Source organism: Pungitius pungitius, chromosome 16 (genome assembly GCF_949316345.1).
Source record: "Pungitius pungitius chromosome 16, fPunPun2.1, whole genome shotgun sequence".
Classification (NCBI taxonomy): Eukaryota; Metazoa; Chordata; class Actinopteri; order Perciformes; family Gasterosteidae; genus Pungitius; species Pungitius pungitius.
Window position 1 is genome coordinate 5828158 of NC_084915.1, and position 22194 is coordinate 5850351.

At 42.2% G+C, this 22194-nt stretch overlaps 1 protein-coding gene across 4 annotated transcripts in view; it reads left to right on the forward strand.

Moving 5' to 3' along the window:
- The window catches only part of ncor1 (nuclear receptor corepressor 1), a 45879-nt gene that overhangs the window by 7115 nt on the left and 16570 nt on the right, over nucleotides 1–22194 (forward strand). For 3 of the 4 annotated variants that reach the window (XM_037466790.2, XM_037466789.2, XM_037466791.2), the window contains 16 exons: nucleotides 1449–1505; nucleotides 1628–1680; nucleotides 2564–2630; nucleotides 3988–4160; nucleotides 5263–5353; nucleotides 5544–5722; nucleotides 5888–5942; nucleotides 6768–6869; nucleotides 14254–14384; nucleotides 15013–15308; nucleotides 17279–17338; nucleotides 19448–19584; nucleotides 19678–19777; nucleotides 21238–21670; nucleotides 21781–21904; nucleotides 22003–22180. In XM_037466790.2, the coding sequence (XP_037322687.2) occupies nucleotides 1449–1505; nucleotides 1628–1680; nucleotides 2564–2630; nucleotides 3988–4160; nucleotides 5263–5353; nucleotides 5544–5722; nucleotides 5888–5942; nucleotides 6768–6869; nucleotides 14254–14384; nucleotides 15013–15308; nucleotides 17279–17338; nucleotides 19448–19584; nucleotides 19678–19777; nucleotides 21238–21670; nucleotides 21781–21904; nucleotides 22003–22180 (2236 nt within the window). Of the gene's footprint in view, nucleotides 1–1448; nucleotides 1506–1627; nucleotides 1681–2563; nucleotides 2631–3987; nucleotides 4161–5262; nucleotides 5354–5543; nucleotides 5723–5887; nucleotides 5943–6767; nucleotides 6870–9630; nucleotides 9909–14253; nucleotides 14385–15012; nucleotides 15309–17278; nucleotides 17339–19447; nucleotides 19585–19677; nucleotides 19778–21237; nucleotides 21671–21780; nucleotides 21905–22002; nucleotides 22181–22194 lie in introns of those variants that run through there. The other variant, XM_037466792.2, reaches the window with a different exon arrangement.

The following is a 22194-nucleotide window of genomic DNA, read 5'->3' on the forward strand; positions in this document are numbered from 1 at the left end:
TAAAACGTGCCGTCAACAATTTATTCTCCGCGGCCATTTTGTATTGTGTCATCAACAATTGCAGATATGTTTTTCTTTTTCTTTGTGCATCCTCAAATGCTCAAGCTTTTTCACAAGCCAGGTTTTACCTTCCAAAATTATGCAGAGCTGCCCAAGCTCAGCACAGCAGGGGATAATCACGGCGACTATGGCAAAAGAGTTGCAGTCGCCTCCCTTAAACCATTTTTTGCTAAATTGATGTGTCTTTAAGTCTGCCTTGTGTTTCTAACTGAATCTTTGTTATTTGGGGTTGTATTCTTGTCATGTGCGTGCTCATACTATCACATATTCCCATTACTGCTCTGATACAACTGAAAGGGAAGTTAATGCAAACAGAACATTTGCTCTTGCTGCTGGTTTGAAATGTAAGTGGTCCAAGTTGCAGGAAATATAACTTCTCTAGTGCTTCTATTCTTCAATAAAAGTAGGCACTTGATCATTCTTGGAATGGTTGCTCATGGTCCATCCTTGTGTGAGTATTCTCACCGGAAATGGAGCATGTGGCCTAGCAACGCTTTAATTATCAGGAATAATATACAATATGTTGAACTTTATATTGTTTTATGCATTGATGTTTTGCTGTAGGGTTACAAATCCAGGTTTTTACTGGAGTGCCATTTACTTTGATAATTAATTTTTTGGTTGAATTCAAAAAAGAATAAAGGATACATTATTACTAGAAGTTGAGCAGAGCGGCCATCCTGCTTAACTAAATTTTAGCAGAACAATAGGGGAGAGGGTGAGTGTGTTGGTGGAGGTCACTGTAGTTCATGTGTGTCAGACGATGTTGTGGTAGGAGAGTGCTGAGACACGCCTCCCTTCTCAGTCAGCCATTAACGCTCTAGGCTGTTCAGCTGCTCCAGCGTTTCGTCTGCCAGACAACGTTGTTTGTCCCAGTCTGTAGATGGGGGGGGGGGGGGCATTAAAAAGGGAAGTTAGTTATTCCGTATCGTTTTGATGATCTTGAATACGCTCCCAGGCTTCCAACCCAATGGGAGAGATTTTCTTTTTTTCATTCTTTTATTTTATGTCCCCACTTCAAAAGCAAATTGAATGCATTTAAAATGATGAATCTGGGCTACAGTTGACTCTACACATTACCTTTTTTTGTAGGTCATTTGAGTTTTCTGCTCTTCTGAAGCTATACCAAATTATGTAACAGATCACATCCTTCATCCTGAAAATTGTTTAAAACAAATGCATGGCCAGATTAAGCTACTTCTTCAAGTGATGCTGCTGTTTATGCTATAGCCAATAAACGTCTCATAATTATTGTAGGAGTATAACTTCTAATTAGGGTGGTCTGGTGGGACTTTTTTTACATTTTTTGTTTTTGAACTTACTCAAATCAGTTCTTTACTTTTTGTGCACCTTTTTTATTAAGTTACGGTCTATTGTTCCTTTTCTAGAAAAAAGCTGAAGAGGCCCATAAAGTACTGGAAGGTCTTGGTCCTAAGGTTGAGCTGGTATGTGATTTAATGGTTAATGATCCTTTTAGTCCTGGCACTGGATTATCTCTGTGGCACTTTAATATTACTGCTTGCTAATAGCTAATTGTTAATCTACTGGTTGCTTTTTCTCCTCTTAGCCTCTCTACAATCAGCCATCAGACACAAAGGTGTACCATGACAACATCAAGACGTGAGTATTTACATTTATTACACAGATTAATGTCGTGGACACCTTTCAGACTTGAAAAGACCAACAGACAGGATTCTTACCACACTGAAAGGAAATCTCAGCGAAGCAAAGTGCTTAAATCAGCAAGAAGTCCGGCTCATAATTACGTCGGATCTTATTGCTGCGTCTCCTGATCGAGTGGCTCCACTGAAAAGCTAGTTGGAAGGTGTTACGGTCTGAATCGTTGACCAAAACAATTGAGGCAATAAAGGTTTTAACACAATGGTTTATTCTATACACATAAACCATACTTTTCAAATGAAACCACAAAGGACTTTTATGAAAGGAATTATGCAGACCACACCATGCACCCAACTGCACTACGGGAGAAGTGACAACCTGCATCATGTTGGCCGTCTCTTAAAGGCTGGCTGCACTGGCCTTACCCGTATCCTGTGTACCCGAAGTGTGAACCTGCAAATATACCTACATATCTGGCTGCTCAGTCCAAGCTGTCAAGGTCTACTCTCCCTCAGCCACCACCGTGTTTCACCAGAACCCTTTGCAGTATTATAATGATATATATTATCGCTATCAAAAGTATAACAAACAATGATGCCGATGATGGTTTCTATTGAGGGTGTTTAGAAATAAACCAAGCGCTATCGCTCTAAGGATGGTCAAACTTACAAGCGTGCACTTGAGCTAACCAGCTAAAAGGTCTACGTCGCTTGCACTTGTACTGACTGGATCTTTTTTGCTGAAATAATTAATAATAGTATTTGGTGTGGGCTTACCTTTTATGTGTTAAGAAACTTTATTTTCTTCTGTTAAATACCAATACATCATTTTACGATTGAACGTACTGATACCGTCGCTCTAATGAAGTCCTCTTCTTTTTTAGCAACCAAGTCATGCGGAAGAAGCTGATTTTGTTTTTTAAGAGGAGGAACCATGCGCGTAAACAAAGGGTAAGTCTCCCCGCTGCTAGGAGGGGCTTTGTGGAACTTTCAGGTATTTGTGTCAGTGCTCTAGACGTCACCTCAGAGGTGCCCCCCATTGCCGTAGTCAGCTTTACAGTTGCATCGCACCAACTATTCTTGAGACAGTCAACTTGTGATAGGTGCTCTCTTACCTGTTTACTTAAAGCTACATAATATTGACACATTCTAATTCAATATACTGTTCAGTATTAACATTTACCAATTTGTAGAGAGCACCATTTTAAAACACCAGAAAATGGTATTGGTGCTAAATGCTAAGATGCTCAAAGGTACAATGGTGATGTTCACCACGTATAACAATTATCACGTATAGGTCGCCATCTTCCTTCCCCCAGCTGACACCTGCTGAATCAAAGTGCGGCTTAGAATGATGGAAATGTCATAAGTTTAGGAGCTATTTGGTATTAAACGTATAAGACTAATTTAAAATGTTGACACGGTAAAACGTCCTTGAAATCCATCCAATATCTTTTTAAGACATTTCTCTTATACCACCAACCAAGCGTGTAGGCTATTATCTGGGGACCATGACTGTCTCCAAAAGGTCTGTGGCAATCAAAACTATTTTGGTCTGAAGTGGTGGACTGACATTACCATCACTGGAGCCACGCTGTTGGCACAGCTAATGAAACACAATGTGTTTATCTACAGCACAGGGTACGCTTTGGTTTCCTCTTGTTTGTTGAAAGCTGTTTTATTCAGCAGTACTATCTTTAAATAAAGAATAAATAAATGTCCACATCATAGAACCAATCTAAGCGAAATGGACTGTTTCCCTCCCTCTTATAAATATTTCAATATTTCTGAACGTCCCAATGTTGAAACAACTAGTTATTGGTTTTGCAATAGTTCAGTCTGTCTGTTGGGGTCAGACAGACGTTTCGGGCTCTGATCAATCGCACCTCTAACATCATGCCAAGAGGAAGGTGAAGTGGAAATGAGGCTGTATTGTCCTCCCAATACAGGAATCTTTGCATATCTTCTCCAACATTTCAACTCCTTTTTTGATTTCCGTTTGTAAAAGTGTTTTTAGCAGGAAAACTATTTTTATTTTTTGCAGTTTCTCCTTTACAGTTATAATTTGACACAATGTAAATGCATTTACACAAAGTACAGAATTTATTCTCTAAGTTGCATCCCAGTAGTGCTTATTTGGGACTGTATATAATATTTTAAGATCGTGTGTATCAGTCAGGGGTTAATGGGAACAATGTAGATGCAGGTGACTATATCTTACAGCACTATCTGCTCCCTCGTGGTATTTTCTCCTTTTTCGATTGGCATGAGATAGCCTGATGGGGCCTTTCCAATGCTGTGTACGCAGGAACAGAATATATGCCAGCGCTACGACCAGCTGATGGAAGCATGGGAGAAGAAGGTTGAGCGAATGGAGAACAACCCCAGACGCAAAGCCAAGGACAGCAGAACACGGGAGTACTATGAAAGGCAATTCCCTGAAATCCGCAAGCAGAGAGAGCAGCAGGAACGCTTCCAGAGGTAACCGTGACTGGCCAACATCATGGCATTATACTGCAAGCTATGGAACAACGTGCGTTTCGCTACATTTTGGGTCTTGTTCGGGGGTTCCCACTGACTCAGTCTCACCTTTGCTTTATTCCAGTGCTTATTGGTCTACATTGGAGTACACAGTGTATTATACAATACTACACAGGCCAAGGCTGCAACTAACTTTTTCATAGTTAAAGAAATCTGGAGATTATTTTCCCAATTTATTGATTCATCAGTAGAACTTTGAAATGGGAAATAGTGTATAATTCTGTTAATGTAACTTCAAGCCTCCATTAAAAATTGTTGCATAATCATTTTCTATTGGTTAATTGAGCAGCTTTCATGCAGACAAATAATTGTCTGGTGGAAGGAGATACAGTATTCTTTCCATATATTTTTACAGTTGCGAACAGCGTGGCTTTACATCAGGCAAATTGGGAAGCCTTTAGTGTAAAATAAGCTTCTGCTTTCGTTTCACATATGAGTGGGCCTTTTATTTTGGCACTAGATGATACACTTTGCCTCAAATTGGTCAGCACAGAAGTAATAAAATTTAAAAAAAAAACCCATTTTAAACAGTGAGGGATCTACTTAATGTGGGGATGTGGTCAAGACTAGACTGAAATCATTATCACTCAAAATGTTTTCATTCTTCTATGTTTTTCAAGACCTGTACAGACTCACCTGGACATAAAAATGCTCTCCCCCATTTAAACAATGTTTGTACAGCAATCACCTAAATAGAGGCCTACCTGGGCCGAGACACGGGCTGTCTGGGAAAGAAGGGAGGCGGAGCCAGGCTCCAGTGTCTGGTTGTTACTACGCTTTGTGCTTTCATTAAAATCCCAGAATAAAATTATAAGTATGCAAACTGTCTGTAGTCAGGCTGTATTTGTTTACAGAGAAAGTCTGGCTCCTGTTTTTTCCTCATATTAACACTTTCACTCTGGTTTCATGGATGCCTGAAAGTTTTATTCCCTCTGAAAAGAAAACACTTATAATGTATTTGCACAGCATACAAATCGCATGTGACAAATTAAATCAAATCCAAAAAACTTTTGGTAACACTCCATGGGCCTGTTTTCCACAGGGTTGGGCAAAGAGGAACGGGCCTTTCTGCAACAATTGCCAGAAGCGAGCATGAGATCTCTGAAATCATTGATGGCCTTTCTGAACAGGAGGTAGGTCTTATCTTGCGTTCTTTTTTGGTATTAATCAGTGGGTGTAGATGTGAAACCACAACATCGACGACAACGCTTGAAAAACATTTTAAAAATGAAGCAGAAGTCAAAAGGCACAGTGTTTGCTGAACAAGGCAGACTGTTCTTTGTTGGAGTAACTGAGGCAAATCCCGCTGTGCATGTCCCACAGAACAACGAGAAACAGATGAGACAACTGTCCGTTATTCCTCCCATGATGTACGACTCGGAGCAGAGGCGAGTGAAGTTCATTAACATGAACGGCCTGATGGACGACCCCATGAAAGTTTACAAAGCCCGGCAGTTCATGAATGTTTGGACCGAACACGAAAAGGAGATCTTTAAGGAGAAGTGAGTGGTTTTGTTTCGTCCGTGGCACGAGAGTGTCTGTGCCGCAGCTTGTCCCTGTGAAGCCTGAAGAGTGGCTGTGGTTCATATGCCTTGATGCCACCTTGGACTTTCACTGATGTTCTTTTTGGCTTCTGCACAAGAATAACGACTGTCATTTATTTCCAGATTTGTCCAACACCCCAAGAACTTTGGCCTGATTGCCTCCTACCTGGAGAGAAAGGTAAACTGGGCTAATGTGCTCATTTTTTGGTTGTGTTGCAGGATATTATTGATATTTTTTTGAGTGGTCCATTAAAGTCAAAACTTCCTTCTGTTACAAATGCAATACTTTACATTTTGATTCATGACCTTTAAGCTCTATAAACCCCTTTAGAGTAAATGTGTAACATAAGTGGCGTTTTACCTCCGTCACCCAGAGGACGTGGCAAGGTTTACGTGTTGTTAACTTAAAACGGTTCAGATCATCGAAGCTTGTGATTGTTGCAGTCAAAATCAATATTCCAGCAGCAGACTCGAGCTGAACAGAATAAACATGGGACCAGGAACGCAGCAGCTGGTTCAGTTTCAAAGTGGCCGTTTTTAACAGAGGACTTTGAGCCAAATGCATTTAGCATTAAGGCCATTTCAAAACTGTCACCTCTAGAGATAACTGAGGTACATTCTCTATTCTTTAGGCAACATATGCGGTGTTTGGGGATCAATAATCTTTTGAAGCTATTTTTATTGCCAAACTTCCATCATTGCTTACTAACTGTAAATAGAGCTTATGTGATCACAATTTCAGAAAAAAAGTTGTAATTGTGTCCTACAAACTGAAAAAGGCTTTTGGCACAGATCAATTATTTTAAGACCCTTTTTAGAAGGATCCAAGCAGTATATTCTGGTCTTCTTCAAAATTAACATAAATGTATCAAATACTCTGCACTCTGTGGCTCCATCCAATTCTTCACTCATTTGTCCCACTGATATCAAATTTACATTTTACACAAACCTAGCCTCCAGTTTTGGTGTTGCATGTGTAATAAAATGCTGTTTCTTGTTTCAGTGTGTGGCTGACTGTGTCCTTTACTACTATTTGACCAAGAAGAACCACAACTACAAGACGCTGGTGAGGCGAAACTATGGAAGACGGAGAGGAAGGAACCAGGTAAACCTGAGACTTTATGAGATAACGCTTTATTCCTCCCCTGTCTTTTATCAGATCTATGGCCACAGATGTATTGGCAGTGAGTTTAAATCTGTGGGTGTGATGGTCTTACCTGCTTCGTTGGTTTTGTCAGGCTTTAGGCACACATGTTTACTGGCTCTGTCAAGTCTCTGTGAAATTGAGTTACATATATATATATATGACATGTATCTTACACACCACTACATTAGCCTACCTCCATAGCTGGCACTATTCACAGGGCAGTGAGTGAACCAGGAAACACTCCTTTACTTGAAGTTAAAAATAATCAACCCTTAGATCACAGGTGTCGAACTCAAGGCCCGAAAGCCAACTTTGCTATAGTGAGAATTACAGAAAGACCTAAATTACATTTTGATAAAAGTAGCTGCTGTTCCTAAAAAGTCCACTGGGAGTCGCACTCTGAGTGAGCGCATGCGTTAGACCAGGGGTGCCCACACTTTTCCGTCTTGTGAGCTACTTTTCAACTAACCAGGTCATGGCGATCTACCCCCTTTTTTCCGGCTGACGGGGGGGGGGGTTTGAGTAGTAGCGGAAACCGATATGACGAAAACAGCGAGCCTCTCATCTTGTAAGAAGCATCCCGCACATTCTTGGTCGTTACCTTACCGGGGTCAGCCTGGCTTGCTTTGGGATGAAATTAAATGCGTCCGTTAGTAAGCAAGGATTGCTAATTAGCATTAGCATTCGTTTCAGTCATCTCCTGTGGTAGACTGCGCATGCGTGACGTGATGTCATTTTCTTTTATCAATGGTACGCGATCGACTTGTACTTCGACTGGTCGATCACGAACAACCTATTGGGCACCTGTGCTTTAGATGACGTGTTCACCAACGCAGTGCCGGTAGATCCCTTCTATTGGAAACCCCCCCCCCCCCAAAAATGAATCACGTCAGGTCACCACGCATGCGCGGTCGCTTCTGACAGACAAGAGGCTCGTTGTGTTTAAAAGGAATAATAACAAATGATCGGTTTGTTTTGCACTCCCGGTATGCAGCGCTGCTGTTACGTTCTGTTACGCTCGTTATTATTCGGGGCAAAGCACTAGCGGTCAAAGTGGGCCGTATCTGGCCCAAACCTAAAACGACGTTTGACACCCCTGCCTTAGATTATTGGGATATGGCAACAGTATGACTTGCTTCATTTGTCAGTTCTCTCAAAGACATCAGTGTTATCTGTAAAACGTATGTTTTACATATGTAAACTTCATAAAATATAGAACTACTCACTCTTTTAATTTTATCGATTGAGCAAACACCTTTCCAGAAAATGTTCCACGTAAATTATCATTGGACAAGGTTTTGAGTGTTGACAAGCAAGTCTTCTCATGTACATTTTGAGCGTGAGACGTCCTCAAATGGCCGCGCTGTATCAAGGATTATTTGTCAACAAAGCTGATCCTTTTCTCCATCAAACGAATAATTGCACACTGAAGCTTTTAAGGTCGACGCTCCAGTTTTTTCTCTATTCTTGATATTGTGACAAATATGAAGAAGCTGGATTAATTTTAAGACGTGAACATCTGTTTGCATGCTGCAGCAGTCTCTGCTGCCCGTGGCTCCATAAATATGTGTTTGTCACAGTATCAAAACTGTTTATCAAGCATATAGACAAGTTGAAGCCACATTTTCCTTTTAAAGACGAGTTTACTTGAAACCTGGAATATGAACGTCGTAGATGCCAAGGAAAAAAATACAAAATGACTGCTCTGGGCTTCATATGAATGTTGTTGCACCAAATTTCAGTAGAAGAAGATGCACCATCTCACAAACTTGTCTTGGCTGACATTAAATATTGATATCACTTGAATGTTTTTTTACTCGTTGCTGGGCTTTTTCCCCACTGCACTGATGCCAGAGGCCTTGTACAGGACATTCTGTCTCTTGTGTTGTTGAGCTTGTGTCGCTATTAAATACCGTTGGAGACTGTCTTCACATGGTAAGCGGGATCTCGAATGGTGGATCAGTACTTGCTTCAGGCATTTGTTGTCTGTTAATTTTAGTTTGTTAAGCGACGTGGGTTTTGTTGTTTCACTATCTCGGTTATCATCCGAAACCGGCCAGGTACTTGTTTTGACTTTTAATCACTGATTAAAATGAGGTTGTTGAAAATCCAGTTGAGCATCTTTGGTGCACCACCTAACATGGGTGTCATAAATGTTCCTCCGGTATTGTTTTTACATGCTGGAACACCAAAGCAACATTTTAATGGGTTGTCACTGTAATTAAAAAATATATTTTCAGATGGCCTCTATCAACGGCTTGAGATTCGGGTCGATTACTTACATTTTTCCAAACAGTCTTGTGGTTGTTGACAATATGGTGACTGCTGTTATTTTTTGTGTGTGTTTGCATTATACACATCAGGGTGTAGTTGATTTTCAAGATACTGGTGTGACTTAACAAATCCAGTGTGAGCGAGTCATTGGAGAGGAAAGTAAGATGGCCGAGTGAACAAGAGCGGTGGAATGTAGGCCGAGTGAGTGAAACTGAGAGGAAAAGGTCAGTGCTGGCAGTTTATCGTGTGCGTGTGTGTGTTATTATTTTTTCCACTTTCCATTTCCTCTTTCTTCTGTTCCCATTAAGGGGGGGGGGGGGGGGGGAAGAAGAGAGCGGGATAGATACAGTCACCCCCCTCTGGAAGAGCTGAGTTGGTACTGTCCAGCCTTCAGACATGTGCTGCTGTGAGTGCCAATCAGAGAGGAGTGCTCGGCGGGGATTACCTTGAGTGACCCTGCATAGATTAGTGCGCGCATGTGAGATGGACAATTCTTTGGGCGGCTTAAGCGGCCTGATGACACGCTTTCCCGGAATATGTGCGGCAGTGCCGTGTGCCGGCAGCCCTTCTAAGGAGCTCTGCTATGGCGCTGTCCTGCCCCTCGACTGCTACCGTTTCAGCCGCTATGGAAGCTCCGGAGGGTAAACTCGCGTCCAGCGCACCAGTAAACTGTGGCTCGCGACGCAGCAAAAGGGATTTTATGACCAGCAAATGAGCCTGCAGGTAACGTCACGTCTCTAGCTTTGAAAACGCGGTGGTTTGCTTTTTAGTCGATACACTTAGTTTTCCCTTTCTCGTATATTCTTCTTCTTTTCTTCCTGTGTCGTATTTTGTGTTGTACGGGACAGTTGACTTCTGACGTTACTTGAGGCTCTGAAGCGGTCAAATTCACTTCACTAGGACACGTGGAGACGTGTTATTTTTTAAATGTAGCAGTCACGCTAAAGCTATGTGGAATGACTGTAAACATGCTATGGGAAAGGGACCTTTTGGAGTGGAATGTTTATTATTAGTTAGATTTTAAATTTTTTATAGTGCTTATAATTGTTAAACACGCTGGTAGCTCTCGTAACAATTATTTTTGAGGAATGTGTTTCAAACGTGGAAACATGTCAGCTGACTCTAAATAACTCCCCCCTTTCGGACTGAATGAAAGCTCGTACTCGGTTTATGAGCACACAGTAGTGACAACATGACGTACCACCCCCCCCCCCCCCCCCCCCCCCCTCTGTCTGGGCTACCACGTGATTGGTCATCTAAGGGGTCACCGGACGAACAATAGGAAACGTGTACGGTTGCATCTGTTTTTATACCAGAAAGACTAGATTTTTTTTAATAAAATGAATTTTCTTGCAAAGTAACTACACAACACGAATAGACCCTTAAACATTCCTACAATTGTTGGTGCCCAAATATTACAACGTTCTTTTTGTGTCTGTTGCCCTTACATTTTGGGTAGTAGTCACACTTGTGGGTGCTCTCTGCAAACCAACATGGAGTTTTTTTTATTTTTTAAATTGCACACTTTTTGAGAAATGCTGCAGTTTTGTTTTACAGCTTATTTCGCTGACCTTAAGCTGAAAACAAAGTGTTTTTTTTATTCCAGTTTGTCGGTGTAAAGTTGCAGTCATTTAGTAGTTGTCATAGATCACTGGTTCACAACAATTCACTATCCACTAAATCATATTTTAGAGAAGTGGTTATCACTTTCAAATGGACACATTGTCAAGGCAGGAATAACTCCTTACGTTACAGACTTGAATGTTCTTTTCAGTACTACAGTACTTTACTACACAACTCCCTTCTATTAGATCTGATGTTCAACATCAGCCTATTACATTTTTTCCCCCTCAATGATCGCTTTAGAGTTCAATTCGCCGGACTATGCATTTTATCCAGAATGAATGAAAGCCATGTACAATCAAGTTAAATGCTGCTGTTGAATGTTTTGGTTTACATGTATTTCCTGTTCATTGTATTCTTACAAATGTTTCTCATTTTTGTAGTAGTGTCAGATGATTGCAATATCTGTAATGAGTTGCAATTCATGTCAATAATTTTGTATATTTTTAATTTTAAGACATTCCTCTAGTTGCCCTGAGTTCTGTGGTAGGAAAGGGAAGATTGACTGGTGACTCTGTCATTTCCTAAATGAATCAGCAAAAGAGGGGAAATAATGAAATATTCCAGCAATGTCTGGAGAGACTGTCATTTAAAAACCGCGAAAGAACCATAGGGCCTCATTGACATTTGGAGAACATCTGTGTAGAGGCTCTTTTAAGCAATGTGGGAGCAGAGGTGGGAATGCAATGGCTCTCTAACCACCTCCAAAGCAAACACAAGTGCTCCGGGACACAACCAGTACAACGTCTCACTGAAAGACATGTACGGGGCAGCATAACTGATCTGAAACGGGCTCATCCGCCCTGCAAATCGTAGTCTGGATCAGTGTACTGCCAGAAGCATCCGTACGGAGACTACTGTAGGCAGATGAGTCCCGAGTTGAAGGAGTGGTCCAAGTTCGACGTGTTTCTCTCAGCATACAGTGGGGAGAACAAGTATTTGATACACAGCCGATTTAGCAGGTTTTCCCACTTACAAAGCATTTAGGAGTCTGCTTTGTTATCATAGGTACTCTTCAACTGTGAGTGACTAAATCTAAAAAAGAAAAAAATCCAGAAAATCACACTGTATGATTTTTATGAAATTATTTTGCAATTTATTGCATGACATAAGTATTTGATACATCAGAAAAGCCAAATTTACTATTTGGTACAGAAACCTTTGTTTGCAATTACAGAAGTAGAGTATCTTGTAGTTCTTGACTAGGTTTGCACACACTGCAGCAGGGATTTTGGCGCAATACGACTGAGTCGGCCTGTCCCCTTTGCAGAAAAGCATCTCCAAAGCATGATGTTTCCACCTCCATGCTTCACGGTTGGGATGGTGTTCTTTGGGTCGTCCAAACACGGCAAGTGTAGTTCAGACCAAAAAGCTATGTTTTCGTCTCATCAGACCACATGACCTTCTCCCGTACCAGCTCTGGATCATCCAGATGGTCATTGGCAAACTTCAGACGGGCGTGGACATGCGCTGGCTTGAGCAGGGGACCTTGCGTGCGCTGCAGGATTTTAATCCATGACGGCGTAGTGTGTTACTGATGGTTTTCTTTGAGACTGTGGCCCCAGCTCTCCCCAGGTCATTGACCAGGTCCTGCTGTGTAGTTCTGGGCTGATCCCTCGCCTTCCTCATGATGGCCCACAAGGTGAGATCTTCCATGGAGCCCCAGACCGAGGAAGATTGACAGTCATCTTGAAATTTTTCCATTTTCTAATAATTTCACAAACGGTGTTTGCCTTTTATCCAAGCTGCTTGCCTGTTGTCCTGTTGCCTTGTGTAGGTCTACAATTTTGTCCCTAATGTCCTTCCACAGCTCTCTGGCCTTGACCATTGTGGAGAGGTTTGAGTGTCTGGACCGGTATCTTTTATACAAGTAACGAGTTCAAATAGGTGCAGATAATCCAGGTAATGAGTGGAGAACAGGGTGGTATCCTAAAGACAAACAGGTCTGTGAGAGCTGGAGTTCTTACTGGTTTGTAGGTGATCAAATACTTACGTCATGCAATAAACTGCAAAATAGCTTCTTAAAAATGGGATTTTCTCGATTTTTGTTTTAGATTGTGGGATAAGTCTGAGCATCACATGTGGTTTTCATTCCTGTCTGAAAATGTTATTTAGCGAGTCATGTTGCTCCACTGCAGCAAAACCCATGTAATTATTGGCAGTCTTTGGCTAGAACATATACCTCTTTAGTATTTTCCCCTAGGTTTACTAACTTCAGGGTTGTAATAGTCTGCCAAAGCCAACCAGTCTGACCGGGGGATATTAGTCAGGCAAATGGTTGGGCTGACTGGGGGGGTTGTCGGTGTGCCATGTGTGGGGAAAAATAATGCAATTAATTAATTGGACATATTTGCTCTTTTTAAATTCTAAAATTGTCGCGAATGTCTTTATTCCATAGTAAAGTAGGACATCCAAAGCAGAAACCACATGTGCAGAAGAGCGTTGTTGAAAAGACCTGTGACTTTAACCTGTTTTTTTTTATTTTACCCACTTTTCTTCAGACTATATATGCCTTTACCAGTAGAGCACATTCCTTGGCCCCATCTGGTACCAGCATGGGATGTTTGGCTTGGCATAGCCAGACTTGTTCCAGCACAGGGCTTTCATGGAACAGGCAGGAGGAAGCACTCTGTGGCTACCGCGCCAGCTCCGATGATAAAGAATATTTCGCTGAAATTCACTTTTTTTTTTTTCCATCTGAACTCAACTCTCCAGTTGGTTTAATTTGAAATACTCAGATGATCACTTTTACATGAGACATCATTTTCTTTCTTTATCAGTGTTATCATATCTATCTATCGCTACAGTTGAGCCCTTTTCTTACTTTGAGGGATTTCCAGGAATTTTGGCCCTGTCTATCTGGCATTAGCGTGCATCTTTGTTGTTCAGATCACAAACCGGTTTGAGTTCACCCAAGACACCAGAAGGACACAATGACATTTGATCGCACAGAAAACCATACAATGGTCTGTGCCACATTCTTTTAGCGGTGAACACCGTTTCCTGCTCAACAAGGACGGACGGCCTTTTTAACTGACGTGTATACATCTTCGCGTCACCGTGCTCGCCTGTACGTGTGAGATAAATGCACAAACCTTTGGGGCATCGTATTAAGAGTCGGCAACACTGCACAGGTCACACTACGATTAGTTTTCCACAGTAACTTGACTTTTGTTCACCGGCTGCTATTTTTGTCCTACTGGGAACAGTCACTGCAAAGAAATTACATTGATACTTTTTAGGAACTGGAAATGGCTAATTATAGCTCCCGGTCACCGGCTTGGCAGACCCAAACGCATTACATGAAGTGTTGTCTTCGGGGGATGTGGGATCCGGCAATTCTCACGCAATTTCCTGACATTGCGAGGTTTCCAACTGCCTTTTCTATGGAAGTAAATCTGTGTCATCGGGAAAACTGCTTAATATTTCCCCTATTTGTCTCCAGCAAATAACGCGTCCCTCACAAGAAGAAAAGTCTGACGAAAAAAACGAAGAGGAGAAAACTGAGAAATCAGAGAAAAAAGAGGACGAGGAAAAGAAGGACGAGGAAGAGAAAGATGATAAGGAAGATCCTAGGTGAGGTTCTGGATAGTTGTTGGTACTGGTTTAGGTTTAGTCCACTATGCCTTAAAGTTAAAGCTTTCCCCATATGGTGTCGGCCTTGGTTCCATGCAACTTGATCATTATGGGAAAGATTTGTTTAAAATGTGGATGCCTTTCAGGACAAGTCAGTCCATTCAGTTAATTATTGGAGCAATTCTATTCCTGCCTGATGACACTTAATCCTCCTATTTAGCATAACTGAGTCAGTCAACCCTGTACAATGACATCTGTGTTTGTCACCCAATAAATAATAGACACACCTGCTTGTGCTGTTTATGAAGCAATCATTCCTGGAACTGAATAGGAATGAACACAACAAGATCCATAAAGCTTTTCTTACTTGGGCTATAATTGAGCAGACTGACTTATCATATCATTCATTTAGAGTCATTGATTAACCAATTATGACTGGTAAACAAAAATTCTTTGAAGTGATGGGAAGATTTAACATCCCCAGTTGGATGGTGGAGTGATGATGCTTGTGACTTGTAAGGCCATAGCAGTGTCATGTTGTGCACATTGCTGAGTCAAAGGGTAATAGACCTTTTCTCTACCAACAGTCTCTGAAGCCATGTATTTCTTTCCCCATCCAAAACCACAGGGACATTGGCAAGGACAAAGAAAAGTGTGACGGTGGGGAGGACGAGGACGGAAAGGAGCAGAACACGCCGCGTGGCAGGAAGACTGCCAACAGCCAGGGCCGACGTAAGGGAAGGATCACCACACGCTCCATGGCCAATGAGGCCGCAACTGTGGCGGCTGAGGAGGGTGCTCCCGCCGCCCCTGAGCCCGCCTTGCCAGATCCTCCACAGCCCCCCAAGTCTGATCCAATGCAAAAGTCCATGAAGGAGCCTGCCAAACCCCAGACTCCAGTATCTTCCATGGATACCAATAAAGGTGAGTCCTTTAGACGACGCTCTCTCGACGTTGTTTTGATAATATTTTCATACAACACAGCTACACGCTTAATGATTCAGAAGTGAGGGAAAGGAAGATGGTATGAATAAATAAATTATGGCGTAAATATTGATTGCACAAATTAGTGCTATAGATAAATGTAGTGTATTGATGAAATTACACTTTCTTGTTCTTCTGTGTTGTTATCCTTATGGTTGGAATGCACTTACTGTAAGTCACTTTGGATAAAAGCTTCAGCGAAATAACATGTAATGTACATTTAATGCTTTCACTATATTGTTTGGATACGCACTGAGCATAAATTATTTTCTTATTCACAAGATGATTTAACAACATTGCACAAATGAGGCAAAAACACCAGTTTTGAGGAACGCCGCTGCCTCCTTGTTGGTTAGGGCCTGTAGATTAAAGGATACATTTTTTTCTTTTTCTGCCAATTTTATTCTTAGTATGATCATTGTGCAAAGGCAACATGTATTCTTTGACACATGCAGAGTTGCAATAGTATGCAAAAAGGCCATGTAGCCCAACTTTATGTGAGCTAGTTGCATTGTAATATTAACAATTGATTAAGTTAAACCTAATGTATACAAAATTCAATGCTGTATTTTAATTATAATTGGTGGACTTTATGAAATTAACATTAGTCATCCATTAAGAGCCAATGGCACTTCATGCAATTCACATTTACTTTTAAGTAAGCACAGTGTCCATTTGCTGGTATCTTATTTCTTCCTAAAGGTCAAAGGAGGCAAATGGAACCTTTGTATCTTTCCCTTGTGAATAATCAGGTTGCCTGGTGTAGGGCACCGTGTTCATACAGTAAGATTTTTGTCTTGTTTAAAAACCTGTGTCTGTTGATCTGCTGACTTTCTGATTCTGTCCTGGACTGCACTCAGGAAGCTGTATATCACCATGGCAATGTGCCGGTCTGGTTAAGCTGTTGTCATGGTTTTCAGTCATAGACAATTACTCCTCCACCCTTCTGTTGTCTGCATCTGAGACAATTCTCGCTCAGATTCTCAGGTGTCCTAGTCGTTGTGTGTTAAACTTGTGAAGCGAACCTGTATTATTAAGTTTGGTAAGTGCATTGTGGTTTTCCACCACCTGCTACCTCTGCTGTCTGAGGAGCTCTAACTCTTCCAACCTGAGTTATGCTAGGTCTATCTTATAATGTGATTAACTAACTGTCTGCAGCATGTCCTTCCATCCTCTCAACCCTCCGACCTGTTCTGGGCGTATCATGGACTCAGTGTCAACCTTAATCTCCTTTCAGTGACTTCATTGTGGATTTTGCATGTCTGTTTGCTTGCTATGTCGAAACCCCTGCAGCCATGGTGCTTCTCAGAAGCAAGTGGTCTGGGCGCTCAATTGTATCTGCCAGTATTTCCCAGTTGAAATTGTGCCAGGAAAGTTGAAGGAAGCTGCTGATCAGTGGGGGTTAGGACTGTCAAAATTGCTTAAAAATGACATTTTAATATTTTAATAAACACATATATTCAAACATTTTGGAATTTCTGGTTGCGCATTAGACACATCAATAACAGGACACATTAATAAGAGACATAACTACTTGTGTGTGTGTGTGCGCGCGCCATCAGTGCCACCTGATGGGTGGGGGGTGGAACTGTCAAAAGGAGGAACATGTGACTTGTTGCACTTCTGTGAATTTTGTGTGTATATTAGGAGGGGGGATCCAACTGTGTGAAAGCGTGTGTGCGGGTGTTGGCTGGCTGTTCCATCGTCTCCAGCCAAGGCCATTTCCCAAAGAGGGAGGCAGGGCTCTCAACTGCTTCACTGTCTGGAGCTACATCAGCTGACCAAGGTCCTCCCCCATGTGGGAGGAAGAGGGAGAGAAGCAAAATGAGAACTGTCACTCTACTCTCTCTGGCCGCCTCTTTCTTTCTGTCAGTGCTGACGGCGCTGTGTCTTTTTTCTTTGCAACATAGCCGGTGAAACCGGAGAATCTTCTCGCTGGACCGAGGAGGAGATGGAAGTCGCCAAGAAAGGTAGTGTTCATATTTTTCTTTTATCTTTAACAATCAGTCCTTCTTTCTTTGCATTGCTGTGGCTTTGCTTTTTCATATTTCCTCTAGCGCCCCCCTCCCCACCCCCCACATATCTTTCTTTATTCCTTTTCTGATTATCAGATGTTGCATCGCTGTGCCAAATAGGGATGGGTATCGTTTGTTTTTTTTCCCAGATACCGGTGCTTTTAAAACGATACCGGTGCCTAAACAAATACTTTTTTTTATTTTAAAGGAGAAAACAATAATTGAAATGCAAAGGCAAATTTTTTTCTTCAAATTGAACAATAAATTGTTTAAACAATACTGTAAATTTAAATTAATAAAAACACTTGGCTTCAAACTACGGCTTTGAACTTTTTAACTTTGAAAAATATATTAACGATTTGTAAATTGGTGTTTCCCCTCTATAACAGCTTTAAGTGTATATATTTCATTGGAATTTGGGACATTAATTCTATCATTTAAATTTAGATTCATGCTCATTGTGCAGGAACTAAAGATATGTAACGTATTACAGCATTTGTTTGACTACTTGTTTGTCTTGATGTATTGACATCATGAATGCAGCAGGTGCAAAGAGCTGCATTAAGCACAAGAGCATATCATTTATCTTCCGTGTGATTGAATTTATTATTATTACTACCTTTTTTAGTCAACTCTTTGCTGCGTAAAATAAAGACAAAGAACGATCTGGCGTCATTTGCGTGAGGAAATGGAGTCACGCAGCTGCCTCTCAATGACTAACCGCACCGAAGGGACGCCGCTACACCCTCAATTGAATACTTCGTGGGGGGCCGTCCGACGGGAGCGGGGGGAAACCAACGGACGCATGCTCTGTGTCCGCTGGTGAGCGTGTGCTCTCCTGTGTACGCGCACGTGTCTGTGTGCGCCTGCGTCCGTCGAGGCGATGGTTGTGAAAGAACGCAGGAGACTTTAATAACTGAGGGAAACACTGACTTAAATAGGAACAGAAGATAGATGGCTAGCTAGCCGCTGTAGCTACACAAGCGTTAGGCTATCTGTAGCTCCTGCGAGGACTGTCATCAGTGTGTAAATAAAGTGTTTCAATCGGCTCAAGAACCAAAAGCAAGCACAAAAATCTGCGTTGCATTTCGGTGCGGTAGGAACCGGTGCTATGTTGGTACCGGTTCTTTGTACCCAACCCTACTGTCAAATAGGAGGTTGTGCTGCTACTTTCCCTGTCAGAGACCCATAGAGGCCTTTAGGGATCCTTTTTGCTTCTTTTCATTGTATTGCTTCGCTTTGAGATTTGCCTCAGTTTTAACAAACACACGCTGCTGTGATCTTTGCCAGTATTCACGCCTTTACGCCAGATATGTCTGTGGTTTAGTGTACTTTAAAAACGACCGTCACAACCTCCTAGTCAGTTGACAAAGCACACCCAGGTATCACTTTTTATCGCACGCTGCCAGGATGGTCATACAAGCACATCAAAACAGTTTCCCTCTAAGATGTTAGTTAGACTTTGTAACCTGTTGATCTTCAAAATCCTGGTTGTTGGTACCAGGTTAACCCACCTGGCCTAGAAGGAAAGCAGAACCCTGCTCTATTAGATACTTGGCATGCCATTTGCATCTCATCTCAGAAGGGCTCGCGAGATCACTGGGGTGACAGGATTTAGAGAGTAGAGGCCTTAATGTCAGAGTTTAATGGCTGTCTTCAAAGTGTAAAAGTTTAACCAGGCCATCAAAGCTGATTGTGTGCACAGCTCACTGCTCAACGGTCATTCTGCAGAAATACCAACGTTTTGCCGTCATTGATAGCAATTGCAATGGTTGAGAATCCATTGAGGGCATCTTCTTGAATCACAGTAAATGCACCAACACAGCATTGCTGGAAGAATGATAAATACTAAGTGCATGTCAAATCTGGATTGAATGGCTTGCCTTCACCACTCTTCCTTTAGATCATTTCAGTTGAACCCAATTCAAGCGCTCCCTGTGTAATTCCTGTCATTGGTCTGAGTATTAGCTCATGACACAAGGGATCGCTTCTCATTCATTTGTTCTTTCAAATGTCTAAAGACTGAAAGTCTACCATGTGAAATTTGTCTTTTTTCTACACCAGGGCTTGTTGAGCATGGGCGAAACTGGACAGCCATTGCCAAAATGGTGGGCACCAAAAGCGAGGCACAGTGCAAGAATTTCTATTTCAACTACAAGAGACGTCACAACCTGGACAACCTGCTCCAGCAGCATAAGCAGGTAAGCTGCTTGACATCTGATGTTCTCATTGATCTGTACTATTACTGTAACAGTAACGCATGGATTCAAAATGCTACTTTTTCTTTTTGCCAGGACACACGGCGGGCACGTGCTGATCGGTCTCACGGTGAAGGTCTTGCCTCGGCATCACCTGATGATGACGACGATGATGACAATGCAGATGACAGTGACGGTCAGGAAGATGAATGATATGGAGCTTGTTTACATCAGTATCCACCAGGCGCATGCATGCCCAATGGGGTAGTAGTCGATCAAACAGTTCACCCAAGCAGGGGGTGGTAGTCACTCTGGTGCTTTCTGCCTCCCTGCTGTGAGCTCACACTGACATATTCGTGATACATTCATGTCTTCATGTGGAAAAATAGGACATTTTAATTGCACACTTTTTTAATTTCAAAGGGGGTGGTGCACTCTCTTGTTATGATGGTAGGGGAAACACTGGAGAGAATAAAAGGATCAAATGAAAAGAAGCAAGAGGGGTAGATGTGGAGATAAAAGATATGAACCATGGGCGCCTATTGCATAACAATTCTTGGCTTTGAAGACTCAACAAAGGCTGCTCTTTGAACACAAAGTACCGGTCCACTTGTTTGATCCAGCGAGACTGCCTGTCTACCCGCCTCCCTGCTCTCCAGAGGTCCTTATCTTTGCTCGCATTGCACGGTGAAGGCAGCCTCCAATGAACAAAGATAACAAGCAACAAATATAAATGGATGAATAACTACGAAATAGTGTTTAAAAAAATAAATAAGTCATTTTTGTCTTTACGGCGCAGATAGGTCATATGTAATTTAAACCGCTTCCAGTTCACATGGCAGCAGTGGCTACGGTGGGAGGTCACAAGTTTTTCTGTCATGTTTATTTCACTATGTTCCATGGAAACCCAAACTGCGCTCCAGAGGTCTTAGTGATCAGCAGCCTGTTGATCTCACACTAAATACATCAGAGCAAAAAGGCCAGAGGTAATGTGTGCTCTGATTATGGTTGATATAAATTACATCTGCATCATACCAACTGGACTGCAATCACCATGGCAACAACTGCAAATCAACAGGAAGGCAGATTAAAAACAATATGCAGTATCTATATTACGGATGGATGATATTCAGACACAGATTCCTGTTTTATCCCCCTTTTCAAAATTGTGATTTTCTCTGCCTACACGGTTGGTAATTAAGATACTTAAGCTCAAGTGCAAAGAACAGATTAGCAGATTTATTAGTGTATTGTCACATTCTGTTCTTGTATCCTTGAGGCCTTGGTTTTAGCACAAGCAATCTTAAATGCTATAAAGCCAGATCATTAAACACGTGGTCATAGATTAGAAACCATACAAACTGGCAAATCTGTGTCAAAGCAAATTGTGACGATGGCATGGAATTTTCTGGAAATTTCAGCTTTTCATTAAATTTTGGGAAATTCACAATCCTGATATAATTGGTTTGCTAAGTAGAGCTTTTCCTAAATGATAAAATATCGCCGTCAGAAGATTTGGATCTCTGCTGACTTTTGTTCATTTTCTTTTTCAGAATTATTATATTTAGGTTGTTTTCTAAAAAGGCATTCAAATTGGCTGTATGTCTTGGGTTAATTGTTTAACGTGCACTAATTCATCTTCTGATGCTTCCTCAGGTGGCGACAACAGCTCTGATACAGAGAGTGCGCCGTCACCCTCTCAGTCTGGCGACTCCAAGAGGGCCGACAGCACTCCAAGAGATGCTCATTGCTCTGACCAGGACAAAGGTCAAACCAGTAATGGAAAGGCCCCGGAGCCTTTATACAGAGGGCTCTGTGTCAAGGAAGAGAAAAGCCCAGAGAGTGAGACAGGATCGCAGGAAGAAAAGGGCAGGATGGCTTCCTATGCAGCCCCAGTGCATCCCAAGACTGAACCTCAGGATGTTGACTTGAAGACTGGAGAGGTTCAGATCAAGATGGAGCCTGACATCAAGGAAAGAGGCGAAAAGGGAGATCATGGTGAAAGGAACAGTGAACTCCACTCAGATAATGACTCCAGCGCCACCTGCAGTGCTGACGAGGATGTGGAAGCAGAGTCCGAAAGACAGAGGTGTGTTTTTATCTTTCTCACTTATGTCTGTGTACAGAACTGCGGTAAACAAGTCCTGTTTTTTTTTTTTTTTGAGTGTGACTTTTACATTATGCTTTGTGCCTCTGCAGAATATTCTCCATGGACAAGCCTACATTGCTCAACCCTCCAGGCTCTGTGTTGGTGTCTTCACCCAAGCAAACCCAACTCAACATTCAGCAGATGCAGCAGCGGGCTGCCAACATCCCCCCTATGGTTAGTTACTGCTTCAGGGTGATCCACGGCACAAAGGCAGGGTATGCATTAGGGCTGCATTGGACCAACAGTTTCTTCCCTCCTTTATTTATATCCAGGTGCCGGGCCCTTTCGGCCCCGGTGGTGTGCCAATCAGTGGCTTTGCCATGTTGCAACACCAGATCAAAGCCGTGCACGAGTCAGCACACCAAGAGGAGAAGCAGAGGCAGGATCAGGGAGACCCGGAGCGCAGAGCGCCCTTCAACACACGCAGCCCCAGCGTGATAGACAGAGATGGTAAGAGGGGGGGG